The sequence below is a fragment of the Jaculus jaculus genome, chromosome 8 (assembly GCF_020740685.1).
Source record: "Jaculus jaculus isolate mJacJac1 chromosome 8, mJacJac1.mat.Y.cur, whole genome shotgun sequence".
Taxonomy (NCBI): domain Eukaryota; kingdom Metazoa; phylum Chordata; class Mammalia; order Rodentia; family Dipodidae; genus Jaculus; species Jaculus jaculus.
In genome coordinates, this window is record NC_059109.1 from 140,853,160 (window position 1) to 140,868,230 (window position 15,071).

The 15,071-nt window shown below is 52.4% G+C and overlaps 1 protein-coding gene across 1 annotated transcript in view; it reads left to right on the forward strand.

The window, feature by feature from the left end:
* Positions 1 to 1,422: 1,422 nt before the first annotated feature.
* The window catches only part of Col20a1 (collagen type XX alpha 1 chain), a 42,898-nt gene continuing 29,249 nt past the window's right edge, over positions 1,423 to 15,071 (forward strand). The window contains exons 1-10 of the mRNA XM_004669456.2: positions 1,423 to 2,680; positions 4,802 to 4,912; positions 9,126 to 9,269; positions 9,526 to 9,681; positions 10,857 to 11,015; positions 11,540 to 11,659; positions 12,096 to 12,260; positions 13,222 to 13,386; positions 13,594 to 13,763; positions 14,057 to 14,186. Of these exons, the coding sequence (XP_004669513.2) occupies positions 2,566 to 2,680; positions 4,802 to 4,912; positions 9,126 to 9,269; positions 9,526 to 9,681; positions 10,857 to 11,015; positions 11,540 to 11,659; positions 12,096 to 12,260; positions 13,222 to 13,386; positions 13,594 to 13,763; positions 14,057 to 14,186 (1,435 nt within the window). The 5' untranslated portion in view covers positions 1,423 to 2,565. The remainder of the gene's footprint in view (positions 2,681 to 4,801; positions 4,913 to 9,125; positions 9,270 to 9,525; positions 9,682 to 10,856; positions 11,016 to 11,539; positions 11,660 to 12,095; positions 12,261 to 13,221; positions 13,387 to 13,593; positions 13,764 to 14,056; positions 14,187 to 15,071) is intronic.

The window sequence follows — 15,071 nt, forward strand, 5'->3', positions numbered from 1 at the left end:
GGCAGCTTAGTCCTATCTGAGCCCCAGCATTGCTCAGTTGTCCCGGCTGGTGCAGGAAGAACAAGACATGACACTCATGGTGTACATAGAGATCTGGGAGCGCTTAGGTTCCCTGGTAGAAACTCAGTGTGAGGTGTGGATGCATGTGCGTGTTCCTGGGCTGTAGCTACATGTATGTGTCCAGGGATTACCAGGCTGGGCACACTTGGCCATAGTAAGGGTCTACAGAGACTGGGGCTCAGGCTTCTAGTCACAGGACTTTTGGAGTTTTGGATCTCTAGAAGCAGAGACTGGGTCAGGAAGTGAGGTGCTCTTAGCATGCACTAGGAAAACAAACTGCATATCTTGCATGGGTTAGTTGTTGGCCAGGGTAGCCTGCAGCCATGCATAACCCAGGCATTTGACAAGGGTGCCCTAGTGGGAGGGGCATCAGGAGAGTTGGCCCAGAGAAAAGCAGCACCTGATGGAGGAAGTGTCTAACATTTGCTGTTAACTCAGATGTGAGTAGCCTCCGACCTAGTGGAATGTGTCTCAGTCTCCAGGAACAGCATAGCCCAGGGACCAGAAACTTGGGTCCCTATTTGTCTTTACAGCAACCCAGTTGGAGGGGGGTCCACAAGGACCTATAGAAGAGAGGCTGGCACCTGTACAGCCACTGGTCCTGATGGGTTCCTGAGCTAAGTCAGAAAAAAAGATGAGGAAAGTGTTGGGTGGGCCAGGACATTGAGGCAGTGAGTCAAATGTGATGAGTTGGGGGTCAAGATGGGCAAGACAGGATCTATAGGAAATAAGGGGTTGGTTGGGTTGGAAACCACACCTTTAGTAGGGGTAGGGATCCAGTCCACAGGACCAGCCTTTAGGGAGCTGTAAGGAGCCAGGCCATGAGGGCCTTAGAATGGACTAGGGGGCTTGGTTCAGTGGGTGGGAAGGGCTCAGGAGGGTAGATAGTGCTGGCTGTCCTAGGTAGGGGCAATGTAGGCCTGAGCCTGGAAACCACCTATAGATTGGGGTTCTGGGGCAAGCAAGAGGGGGAGGGGAGAAGAAACTCTGGCCACCTGGTGGGTAATGGAGTCCAGGTGCTGTTCCAGCCTATCACCATCCCTGTGGTCTGGCAGAAGACTTCTAGTGCCTGGCACCTACCAGCTTTCAGCCCAGGGCCACCTGTATTGGTCTTTGTCCTTGAGTGGCTTTCCCCAGAGCTCCTCTCCTGAGTCAGAAGTGAAGATACTGGTCCCTACACACTGCCTCTTAGCCCTTGCTGCGATTCCCACCCCCTTGTGGGATGGAGTTCTTTGTATTGGGACCGCTGTCGGTCTTGGGGACACATCCTAGGAGGCAGATGTGAGGGGAAGGGACTGAGGGGCGGGCTAAGCAGTGACGTCAAAGAAGGAGCTCTCATAAGCCCCAGTCTTCCTTTGGTTGCAGCAGGACCAGGGTAAACCCGAGTGCCCTAGGGAGTGAAGGACGCTGTCCTTGGAGCAGGAGGAGGTTAGTGACATCTGTGGTTCTGGGGCTGGGTGGCTGAGGGAATCTTCAGAGCTGCACTGGGGGATGACAGCTTAGTAGAGAGAGAGATTGGGGTAGGTGCTAAGGTCCAACCTGCAGAGGAATTGGGTGCAGCTTGAGGATCTTCGCAGCAGCAGGGTCTCAAGACACCCAAGGCTGTGGGGCCACAGAGGGCAGGTGTTTGAGAGGGGGTTGTGTTTATCAGCTGTGGCCATCTTGCACCTTGGGTGGGAAGGGATCTGTCTTCAAAGCGTGGGTCAAGAGGGTCCAGGGGCCTGGAGAGTGCTCGTTGCTGTCTGCTTCTGGCTACTGACGCCTGGGGCTCCTACTACCACTGGCTGCTCATCTCTGGGTCAGCACTGGGACCTTTGTTTAAATTTCCTGGAAGGAGATAAATATGCTGGTGTGTATGAGCCTTCTGCCTTGCTGCTGGCTCCCTGGGGCGATAGCCCTGAGCACACTAGGAGGGTGTGCAGATGGGGGTCCTCTGTTCAATGTGGTGGGGATCTGGATACCAAGGACTCCAGGTTGCCTCAGGCCACATGTCCCAGACTTGATCATGTTGGTGTCCTACCAAAGTGGCATCCCTGGGCTATGGGCACTGGGTGGCCTTGGTCTGTATTCTATTAGCCTTTCCTTTAAGCAGCCTAAATCTGACTTTGGCTTCCAACCTCTGAGGGAATCAGGGCTGTACCCGCACGTGTACCCTGCACCCCCATCCAGCATCCCTAGACCAGCCTGCTTCTGCTCTCATCTCAGATGTCCTTTTCACTTGAGAATGAGGCTGGATGTGTGCAGACCTTCACAGTAGGAGTCCATCCAGGACAGTTGGAGCTACCATCTGGACTGGGTTTAAGAGTCCAAGGCCTGTAGTTATTTTTGGTGACACTACAGTGGAGACTCCACTGTGACCCCAGCTCGGTCTTTAGCTCCTCAGCCCTGGGTGGCAGCATTTCTATAACTAACATAAGGCCTCTAGGCCCCACATACATCTCTGGACAGCCTGCCTGCCTCACAGGGGAGCAAGTGGAGAAACTGGCCTAATGCAGGGTGGGGTAGATGTTGAAGGGCTGTGACCTCTCCTCCTACAGGCTGCACACCATGAGCCTCAGAGGCCTTCACCTCTGCCTCTGGATGTGGCTGGGCACCACCCTAGTGCATGGACAAGGACAAGGTAAGGAGGGCCATTCTGGGACCAATAACCCCACTTCCTCTGGGAGGAGTCCCGCTGCAGACCTTTGACCTTCCCCAGTAGCCATTTTCCCCACAGGTCAAATGCCTGCTTACGAACCATTGTGGCAACGAGCAGGACAGCTTTTGCCTTGGCCTTTGGTCTTGTGGACTTCAGCTTTGCTCGGGGTGCTTTTGTTTTCTACCTCTGTTACCCCCAAAGTTACTGGCATACTCCATGTTTGAGTCTGTATTACTGTTTTGTTTCTCATTGTTGCACAAACTCCTTTCATTGTAGTTTCAGACAGCACACAGTTGGATAGAGAGAACAAGACCCGTTCCATCTCTTCTGAGAGGAAAGTACCCTCCCGCTGGTTTCTCCCTCCTGCACTGTCCTGTCTGGGAACATAGTTCTGAGGCTTCCTCTGCATAAATCTTGGGACAAAATGCCTCCACCTGCTCTCATCCTATTGCTTACTCCAGCCACTCACTCCCCATTGAAGACTCCCCTTGTATCTGACTCCCAAGGAATATGTACAAGCATTCAGGGAACGATTTTGCTGGAGGCTCCTCCCTAAGAAAATGCTGGCTCAGGCAGGTCTCTGGAATGAGTTTCTGTGTCCCCGGAGCCTACACAGTCATAGGATCACATTACAAGCGGATGTGGCACCCTCCTGCATATGGCTGGTGTTTGTTCTTGGTGGCATCTGATCCCTGCCTGAACCTGTACCTTGGGTTATCACAGGGTCTAGTGCCATCAAGTTATGAAAACCTCTTCCCTCCGCTGCTTTCCACAGCTTGGGCCCAGATCTGGCCTGGGACCCACCAGGCTTCATACCCAGAAAGTAACTTTATGTCACCATGGGCAGCTCCCTTCCCTCAGTCAGAGGAACTCACAGGTGGGGCCTATGGGCCAGGAAGGCCCTGCTGTCATGTGAGCCAACTCAGGAGTGATGCTGTAAAACCAACTATAGCTAGGCAGAGGCAAGCACATTGCCGCCCCCATTTCAGGCCTCAACATGACAAGTGGCCCCTCATGAGCCCCTTGAAGGGTTTGTCCATTTCCTCAGGAGGGCTGGCATGTGGCCAGGCATCCACCTGGGAGATGCAGCTGTAGTTAGCATGAGGGGAGTGTGTGCCTGTGCTGTCCCCAAAAGAATTTCTGAAGGCCTCCACGATGTCACACGGAGAGGAGACAAACAAAGCTCTATGGACAGGAGAATGGCCTCTGTTCACAGCTGGCTTGTCAGAACCCCCACCTCATCCAACACATTCATGCCTTTCAGTAAGACACTCCCAGAGCAGCTGGGCCACATCCGGAGACCAGCTCATTCTGAATGGGTCATTGTATCTACTGCAGGAGCCCCCAACCCCTGCCCATCTCTCTGTGACACAGCTCACAGTGGAAGAGGCCTATTTCAGTCCCATTTTCCAAAAATACCCATTTGTACTATGGAGCCCAGAAGCTTCCTAGGAGGTCAGCCCAGTCCCTACTGAGCTCTCCTCCCCTGGCCAGTCATGGGCACCCTGTTCTCTCCATGGTGACAGTCACCTCCCAGCATGGGTGCTGTGTCCTCAAGCTGCCTGTATAAGTATATGCACAGAGACACTGTGTGTACAGGCACTCATCACATGCAGCTGCAGATCTGCACCCAGCTTGCCCACAAGGGACAGGCTAACCTCGCATGGTCTTGGCAGCTGGAGGGGTCTGCGACATCACAGCCGCTTCTCCGGTGGCACCAATAGTCTGAGAACTCCAAGACAGCTACCAAGGCCCTGGGTAGTGGGTTGGCAGCTGCGCTTCAGCTCCACATCTCTAGTCATCACAGAGTGGGCACTGACCTCCTAGATGCTAGCCTGAGCCTTCCTCATGGTGGGGGCTTCCTTGGTGAGACCGCATGCCTTCCTGCTGAAGCTACGAGCATGGCTGTGCCACCAAAGACCCAAGGACAAGGGTCTCTTACCAAATCACTGCAGTGGGGCCATGGTCTCCTCAGACATCTTGGGGTGGTGCACCTTCAGATTCCCCAGGATGGAACTGCACTCCCTCAATCCTCTCAGAGCAGGGTCTTCAGTGGGCACCCTCAATGCTGGATGCAGGAGACCAACCATCCTGTTTTTGTAGTGAGTGGCCGCCTGAGACTGGCAGTGTTGCCTGAGGACCGGCTGCAGATGAAGTGGAGGGAGGCAGAGGGGAGTGGCCTTGGCTACCTGGTGCAGGTGAAGCCCATGGCAGGTAAGGGCCTATGCCCCCTCCTAGCCCCTCCTCACCATTCTATTAGGACTGATGCTAAAGATGATCAGCACATGGCCACTGAGCCACTGCAGCCAGCAGCTACCCTCGCTGTCCCAATGCCTCCAACTGATGGCATGGCCATCACTGACAGACATGGTCCCTGGTCATTTTGTATCCCTTTGCTTCAGTCACATCAGGCATATGTTAGCAAAACATGTCTGCATGTCCCACATGGAACACACACACAAAATGCTTAGGACATGCATTTTAAAGAAGCGTTCTCGGGCTGGAGAGATGGCTTAGCAGTTAAGCGCTTGCCTGTGAAGCCTAAGGACCCTGGTTCGAGGCTCGGTTCCCCAGGTCCCATGTTAGCCAGATGCACAAGGGGTCGCACGCGTCTGGAGTTTGTTTGCAGAGGCTTGAAAGCCCTGGCGCGCCCATTCTGTCTCTCTCCCGCTATCTGTCTTTCTCTCTGTGTCTATCGCTCTCAAATAAATAAAAAAAAAAAAAAGAAGCGTTCTCTTCTCAGAATGAGTTTTAGAGCCTTCAGGAACTGTCAGAATGGCCTGGGTCTTTGAATGCCAATGAGCATGTGAGGGGACTGACAGTGGGGAGCTACTGAACCCTAGTCAGCCCTTGAGTTCTAGGGATGGGGCCATGATGACTCCTGAAAGGCTTAGGACAAGCTGGGTGTGGTGGCCCATGCCTGTAATTCCAGCTCTTGGGAGGCTGACTCAAGGAGGGCTGCCTTGTATTCAAAACAAGCATGGCTACACTACATAGTAAGATTATGCCTTTAAAACAAACACACAAAAAACCCTAGGTCCTTCTTAGAGGATGATTAATGACTTTAGCTTCATATGCTAGAAAAGAAAAACTGTAGATATCATATTCGGTCAGTTTCACTGCTCATCTAGAAAAGTCTCAAACATAGCCTAGCACCACTAATGTGCTCCCATGTTAAAACTATTTCACAGCTCTCTTTATAAGGTTGGGTCTCACTCTAACTCAGACTGACCTGGATTTCACTATATAGTCTCAAGCTGGTCTCGAACTCATAGAAACTCTTCTACCTCTTCCTTCCGAGTGCTGGGATTAAAGGCATGCACCACCATACCTGGCCAGAAAGATTTTATTAGAGCTTAGAGCTTTAGGAGAGAGACCTTTAAGAGAAGGAGAGCTTAAGAGAAGGAAGGAAGACAGTTCTTGACCAATGAGGCAACAGCGGGTTTAAGAAGCCCAGCTCCGGGCTGGAGAGATGGCTTAGCGGTTAAGCGCTTGCCTGTGAAGCCGAAGGACCCCGGTTCGAGGCTCGGTTCCCCAGGTCCCACGTTAGCCAGATGCACAAGGGGGCACACGCGTCTGGAGTTCGTTTGCAGAGGCTGGAAGCCCTGGCGCGCCCATTCTCTCTCTCTCCCTCTATCTGTCTTTCTCTCTGTGTCTGTCGCTCTCAAATAAATAAATAATAAATGAACAACAAAAAAAAAATATTTAAAAGAAGCCCAGCTCCTAAGAGAAGGAAGGAGGGGAGACTGGACAGTATAGGTAAAGCCCCCTACAATTGTCTTTAAATACTCAGTTGTGTTTAAAATTTCTAGCTTGTCTAATAGCTGTCTTTCACAATTGACTTGTCTCAGTTGGGATTCCAAGTAAGGATACACACTTTTTTTTGAGACAGAAATCTTTCTATGTAGTCCAGACTAGCCTTGAATTTACAACTCCCTTGCCATTGTCTCCTGAGTACTGGGGTTACAAATGTGCACCACCACTCCTGATTGAGGCCTGTTGGGTTTTTGTACCTCAAGTCTTTTTTTTTTTGGTTTGTTTGTTTTTCAAGGTAGGGTTTCACTCTAGCCCAAGCTAAACTGGAATTCACTATGTAGGCTCAGGGTGGCCTTGAACTAACAAGTGATCCTCCTACCTCTGCCTCCCAAGTGCTAGGATTAAAGGCGTCCACCACCACGCCCAGCTCCAGTCATTTTTCACCTGCAGCAGTTTACCCACTCTCTCCTTCAACTATTTGTAGGAGAAGACAGGTCTCTGTCTCTCATTTGCAATGGTGTCAGCTTTTGTTCCTCTTCCTGTATCTCCTGCAGATTAGTCGTTCGATTTTAAAAGTTTGGTCAGGTTCAAGTTGAAGTGTATTTGCTAGCAAGGATGGCTGCCAGGCCAGGGATGTGCGGGTGTTCCTGCAGCATAGCTGGCGGTGCACAGTGTCTGTTCTTTCTGTGAAGTTAACACTGGCTAGTAGGTGTGGGACAAGGAGCCCATGTCTCCATGAGCTTAATAGTTACATATTCATCCCCCCATCTCTTGGTGACCACACTGGAGACAATAGGACACATCTTTGACTTTTAAACATGAGGCATGTGTGTTGCCTTTCCTGGGTGGTGCCCCATCCAGCCCTCTGCACATATCCTAATTTTATATTTATGTCAGCCCTCACTAAGTATTCTCACAATGGCAGCTGGCCATTAGTCATACATCTGTCCAGGTGGGCTCATTTTCTAGTCTGTCTTCCTTTTTGTATTTTTCTTTTTTTTTCTGTTTTTGGTGTTGTTTTTGGGGGGTGTTTTCAAGGTAGGGTCTCAGTGTATCCCAGGCAGACCTGGAATTCACTATGTAGTCTCAGGGTGGCCTCGAACTCACGGTGATCCTCCTACCTCTGACTCCCAAGTGCTGGGATTAAAGGCGTGCACCACCATGCCTGGCTGTTTTTGGTTTTTTGAGGTAGGGTCTCATTCTAGCCCAGGCTGACCTGGAATTTACTATGTAGTCTCAGTCTGGCCTAGACTTACAACAATCCTACTACTTCAGCCTCCTAAGTGCTGGGATTAAAGACATGTGCCATCATGCCCAGCTCTTTTTGTGTATGTATGTGTATACACACATACACACACACACATATATACATATATATACACACATATATATTTAATGTAGTTGTCTGGCCTCAAACTCAATATCCTCCTGCCTCACCTTCCTGAGTGCTGGGACTACAGGTATGTGCCTGAAGCAGTTCGTCTTCTGCTGTTAGAATATTTTAAACAATTGGAGCTTACTTGGCCCATGGATTACCCTGTCTGTGCTGCTGCCCTGTGTGGGGCTGAGGCTGGGACGGGGAACCTCGCTGTGTGAGGGCAGTGGTCTACATTCCTCTCAGGTACAAAGGGTCTCTTCCTCCACTTCCTCCCCTTCGTAGCACTTGAGGCCCCAGGAGGCCCATAGGTTTTCTGTGTGTGTCCATAATATGGCTGTTTCTCTTCAGCTCTACTGCATGTCCACTTCTGGCTTGATCCTCTCAGATGAGACAGAGTCTCCTTTGGAATCATGTGATTGTTGTTACTGATACTTGTAATACTATCTGTAGATGATGGTCTTATAGGGCAGGAAAAGTGAATGTTTTCTGCATGGCAGCTTCCTCCAGTAAGGTTTTGTAGGGGACATGTCTTTACTCTTTAGTTTTTTGCATGTGGGTGTAATGCAGTGTGTGTGTGGCACATGCACATGCATGTGCCCATGAGGTGCCCACAAGCTTGCCTTCAATAACATGCACTAGCCTGTGGTGGCCAAAGCTCCATCACTTTTACATTTAGTCTTACCTAAGCCAGAGTTTCTTAGTGATTTCAGAGTTTACCCTTTGTGTGTGTGCACATGCACGTGCATGTGTGTTCACACATATGTTCTAGAAATTCTTGGGTCTCTGCTCCTCTAGGGTTACAGGATGTGCACGGACATGTCCAGCTGTTTATGCGGGTCCTCATCAGGCCCTCATGCTTGTGTAGGGAGTGCTCTTAACCACAGAGCCATTTCTCTAGCTCCAGAGGACACTTCTTTGCACTGACATTGGTTCTTCCCTGTCCTCCCATCAGACCCTCATCCTTTCCCCCTAACTCAAGAGGAGCTAGAGAGGTCATTCTGGAGAATTACACTACACACACATGCCATGTACACATTTGCACACATATGCATATAACATGACACATGCATGCAGGGCACACATGTACACAGTAAAACATATATGCATATTTGCACATACATGCATACACATTAGCCCATATACACATGCATACATATGTATACCTTCTCATGGCACACACCTCACACATAAACTCACAGTACCATGCATTCACATGCATCCATATCCACCCACAGGCATATGCACACATGCATGGCTGCCTTGGTAGCTCCAACAGCTCTCCCACCACCCCAGGGAACTCGGAGCAGGAGCTGATGCTGACCACCAAGACCCCCAAGGCCACAGTGGGGGGCCTAAGCCCTTCTAAGGGCTACACTTTACAGATCTTTGAGCTCACAGGCACTGGACCTATGCTGCTGGCACGGAGGGAGTTTGTGAGTAAGTCTACTCTGCTCCCCTGCATGCAGCCAGGGGTGACTGTGGGTGGAAGGCCTCTGGGCTGGGATCCAGAGGTCTGGGTTTGTGGGCTGCCCATGCGGTACCTCTTTCCCACTTCTACCATTTCTGATCACTTCCCAGGGTGTGGGAGGGTCTGAGGATGTGCCTCCCAAGAAAGATATGTGCACAGGCCCCAATCCAGACCCTCTGATCCCACTCTGGGCTGGGGTCCTGATAGTCCCTCCTCTCTTTGCAGTTGAGAATTTGAAGAGCCACTCTCTGGGCAGGGGCAGCCGGAGGCCAGTGGGTGCCAACCAGGAGACTACTTCGTTCCCTCTAGGGACTCCAGACCCTAAGCAGGCTCCTGAGCCCAGCATCACCTTCACCCTAAGCCAGGACCCGCCCATTCTTGGTAGAGTGACAATGGGTCCTGGGAGTGGAGTAGCTCCCTAGAGCTTCATGTGCCCCTCACTGCGTGGTCACCAGTTCTTTTTCATGTCGGACTACATGCCCTAGCTTTAACTTAAGTTTTACCTGCTATGTTCCTGGACTCCAGGCATGGGAGGCATCTGGTCTCTGCCTTGGAGGCCCAGCCTAGGTCTGGGCTGTACGAGGTAGCAGCTGTGTCCTTCCCCCAGGAGTGCCCAGCAAAGATCAGAGGAAGCTTGAGCAGAGCTGGTTCCAAGGCCCTGGAGTACAGAACCCTCTTCAGTCAAGCACAGACCCAGCAAGGCAGAGCCACATCCAGGCCTCTGTCAGAAGGAAGCAGAAGCTAGGTAAGCTGGTTTCTCTGTGCCACAGGGCCAGGCAGAGTGGGGCTGCCTTCCTGACCAGGTCTTCATCACATCAGGATCCTCAGGTGGAAAGTTCTGCCTTCCCGGTCAAACGCGGAGCTGAGGGAGGACCTCTGTCTCAGACTTGAACACTAGCCCCCCCGAGGAGGGTCCTTATATCCAGCCTCTGTGCCCTTGCAACATCTCCAAGTGAGGGTCTGCTAGGGTGATGTCACCCTACCATTTAAGGACTTACAGGCAGGTGTGGCCTTGCCCTTTAGACTAGGTGTCAGAAACTGAGGAAATACTCCACTGCTTGTCTCAGGAGTATTCCAGGTCCTGTTTGGCTCCAGGATCTAGCCTACCATGTCCTATCTATGACATATCATCAGGGGTTCCAAATAGGGATGTTTTGTCTGCGGAGTCCAAGGCCTTTAGCACCCTGTGGTCTCAGTAGTAACTGCTGGATAATCTGGAAGCCCTGCCCTCCAGGGCGGGGTTGCCAGGAGCTGTCCATGGTTCTGGGCTTGGGAACATGGGTTCTAGAGCTCTCAGGGGGTACTGCATAATCACATATAGATCCAATGATGCCAGGCAGAGACGGACCCTAAAGATAAGGCTATCATCAACCCTCTTTAAGAGGTTAGGTTGGCCACAAACTCCCTGATCAGGATCCACATGGGATTTTCCAAGCCTGGTGAGATCTGAAGTCCTCAGAGTCTCTGTTCCCCCTTCATAGACCCTAGGGAAGGGTGTTCTGGGAAGCTTGAGCCAGGCCTCATACAGAACTGCACCCCCTCCCTGTCTGCCTCAGCTGTCCCCCAGTTCCACTGCACGCCACCCACCCCTGCTGACATGGTCTTCCTGGTGGATGGGTCCTGGAGTATTGGCCACAGCCACTTTCAGCAGGTCAAAGACTTCCTGGCCAGCGTCATTGAACCCTTTGAAATAGGACCAGATAAAGTTCAAATAGGTGGGTCCCTTCTTTTTTACCCTACACATGGCTTTGGCCATCACAGTCCCTCACCAGTAGTGGGGTGGTGGTTCCCTAGAGAAGGAACAGGGACTGCTGTGGCCTCCCAGGATCCCCAGCCTATCAGGTGGAATGAAAGACCCCACTGATGGAAGCTGATGATTTCACCCACTTTCTACATGAATTGGAGCTTCTGCAGGGCAGGGCTGCCACCCTGGTATGTAGGAATGGCTGGCACCAGTAGCCTCTTTGGAGATGGCCCATTGAGAGTCCTGAGCTCTGCAACAGTGTCTGTTCATGGGAATGGGACTCTGGCAGGCTATGTACACAGCAGACAGCTATTTGGGCCTGGGTCTTTTCCTGTGTTTTCTCATGGGACACACAACATTCTACACTCCATTCAGGGGCTGTGTCTATTACTCAGTGGAGTAGCACTTGTCTAATATGCATAAGGCTGTGGGCTCTGGGCACTGCAGAAAAAGGAAGAAAAAACCCGTAGCTTAGCATCTTGACCCCATCCCTAGGCCTGACTCAGTATAGTGGAGACCCCCAGACGGAGTGGGACCTGAACTCTTTCCACACTGGGGAGCAGGTGCTGGCAGCTGTGCACAGCCTCCGCTACAAGGGAGGAAACACATTCACAGGTATGTCCTGAACCTTGAGGTCTGGGCCTTCTGGAACCTTGCTTTACCCTGCTGCCTGCCTCCTTTTATATACAGTCCCCTCTGAGCACCTGTGTGATGTGTGGGTGCTGAGCCCACTTCACAACCTATGGAGAAAAATCACCCTCTTTTCACCTTAGCAAAAGTATAGGCCTTGCTGAGTGTGAGTGGCTTATCTGATTGCACAGAGCTTTGGTCTGTTTTTCTCCCAGCTGGATAACTGCCAACCGTGCAGGTGGGCATGGCCTTTCTGGGCCACAGCTACCACTGCTCATGGGTGTCCTCAGGCTGGCAGAGCAGGGCCAACAAGGTAGATAAACAGAAAGTCCTAGGATCAAGTGCAAGGAGCAGCTGTGGCTGAAAGAGAACCTGAAGGAGGGGTGTTGGCTGCCTGTCACATTGTCTCTGCCATTTCCAGGCCTTGCTTTGACCCACGTGCTGAGGCAGAACCTGAAGCCAGCAGCAGGTCTCCGTTCAGAGGCAGCCAAGGTGGTGATTCTGGTGACGGATGGCAAGTCCCAGGATGATGTGCACACAGCTGCCCATGTCCTTAGGGACCTGGACATTGATGTCTTCGTTGTGGGTGAGTCCACACAGCATTTGGGCCCTGGGTTGGAGTTCCATGGCTAGAGTGGTCCATGAGCTTGGACATGTTAACACCCTGGCTTCACTACCCTGACTGGAGAAGCAGATGTATGTTTGACCTCTGACTCTCAGCTTCTGTATCTGTGGAGCCCAATGGCTGAGTCCCTGCTTAGTCTGCTTAGTGGAGCTGCACATGGAGCCAGCCACCTTTTTCCCCTGGTTTTTCAAAGTAGGATCTCACTCTAGCCCAGGCTTACCGGGCATTCACTATGTAGTCACAGGGTGAGCTTGAACTCACAGTGATCTTCCTACCTCTGCCTCCCAGTGCTGGGATTAGAGGCGTGCGACAACACACCCAGTACCAGGCACCTTCTTAATGCTCACATAGGCACTGAGCATGGCTGCTCCTTGCGGAATGGGCTGGTTTTCAGTATCTCCAGAATCTCTTGGCTCTGCCGTCTTTGCTGCCGCCCTCCCCACTCGCACTTTTGCCATACTCACCAAGCTGCCCCACACTTGTTCCCGGCCTAGATACTGTCATTGTGCCTGGGGACTTATTCGCCTCCTGCCCTGACTGAGCCATAGTGAAAATCATGCCTGATGGCCTCTGGGACTTCAGTCACATGTTGTCCCATGGAAAGGAAATTCCAGGTTTGGGGGAGTTATGCTGCCAGATCCTCTCCCACATGAGCACCCAGCACCTGCGCACACAGCCTGGCCTGATGCCAGAGCTCCTAGGACCACCTCACCTGGGCCCAGGGCATGCTAAGCACTCTGGCCTCCCCTGGGCCATTCCCATGTCTCTCTGGGACCTCATGGGGTCTGCGCACAGGTCTCCAATATGCACTCACCCTCATGTTGGGCACTGGACAGAGCCTTCCACCATGGTCCTGTTCATAGATAAGACGAAAGTCTCCGATCAGGTTATTGGCACTTGCTGCCTCTTGCCTCTTGAGCAGGTGTGAAGAATGCTGATGAGGCTGAACTGAAGCTCCTGGCATCCCAGCCACTGGACATTACTGTTCACAATGTGCTGGACTTCCCACAGTTGGCCACCTTGGCTGGCCTCCTCAGCCGCCTCATCTGCCAGAAGGTCCAGGGAAGAAACCTGAGCAGGGGTCCAGGTGAGCGGACATCCCTGCAGCCACAGGACGACAGGAGGTTGTGGCTCCTTTGTGGTTTACCAGGCCAGTTCTCAGGGCCCGGAAAGTCTGTAGCTAGGGAGAGAACATCAGGCCTGGGAAGGCAATTTTCCAGTCCTTCCCATACATGGCCACCAGGGGGCAGAGGCAGACCTGCCCTCTTGGACTCATGACCCTTCCTACCCACAGTCACACCAGCATCAACAGGTCCGACCCTGCACCCTTTCCTTGCACCCACCAACCTGGTTCTGACCCATGTCACTTCCTCCAACATCCACCTGTCATGGACTCCGGCCCCCCACGCACCCCTCAAGTATCTGATTGTGTGGCAGCCTTCCAGTGGTGGTGCCCCCAAAGAGGTAAGAGAGACCCTGCTGGCAGCCTCTACCACCCATGTGAGTAGGGGCAAGGGGCAACTGGCAGGAACTTCAGCAGCCGTAGGACGGCTGGGGTCTGCAGAGCTTTGGCTGAGCACTAGAACAAAGGCCTGCAGATGACCAAGTTCACAGTCAAAGAGAAGAGCCAAGGATGGCGGGTGTGGGGGCAGCTACATACACACTGTAGCCCTGTGTCACCCCAGCCCACATTCCACTGATGAAGTTTTCCTGCCCCGCCCCCGTGCCCATCCCTGTGTGCCCCACGCTGTGTCCAGGTGGAGGTGGAGGGGTCTGCTTCATCCACAAAGCTCTGCAACCTGACCTCGAGCACAGAGTACCTGCTGTCCGTGCTCCCCATCTACAAGGGCGGGGTCGGAGAGGGCCTGCAGGGCCGGGCCTCCACTGGTAGGTTGGGGGGGGGTGCCCTCAGGATAGCACCAGCAGGGCATGGCTGCAAACAGTCCTGGGTCTGAAGCACCCCAACAAAGCTCCATTTCAGACCTCCAACCCACTCCCTCTTCTGTATAGAAGCATCAGATCACAGCTTGTTACTGCTGCTGCTCCCAATGCCCTGGGGCAACAATCTTGCCTGGCCACTGACTCTCAGCCACCCTCCTGGAATTGCCATGCACCCCTACTTAACAGTTCCACTGAGCTATAACTCATGTGTCACGTGGCTCAGCCATTTACAGTGGACAGTTGGCTTTTAGGATATTCAGGGTTGTGCACCTGTCACCAAGTCCCATCATTAGAGCTCACTCAGCCCAGAAGAGAACTCTGCCCCTCTGTCAGCGTTCCAGGCTACTTGACCAGCTCTGGCAGCCTCTACTCTGCTCTTCCGCTTCCAGTCACTCGCAGAGATGCCATCACAGACCGTACGACCTTTTGTGGGGCCCTTTCACTGTGAGAACTATGTCCTTTCCACTTTGGGGGCAAATAGCCTTAGGCCCGTAGGGAGACCTGTATCTCCTAAAACTGTGAGCCAAAATATCAGCCCAAGTGAAGTTTGGGGACAAGTGGCTTAGAGTCCTGCACTCTGTTTGTTTGTTTGTTTTTGTTTTTCGAGGTAGGGTCTCACTCTAGCTCAGGCTGACCTGGAATTCACTCTGTAGTCTCAGGGTGGCCTCGAACTCTCGGCGATCCTCCTACCTCTGCCTCCCGAGTGCTGGGATTAAAGGCGTGCGCCACCACGCCTGGCTGCGAGTCCTGCAGTCTGGTTGGCAGTTGCCAATTGGACCTTCCCCTTCTGCATATCCAGCAAGGCCTACACACAACTCTATCTACTGAAAG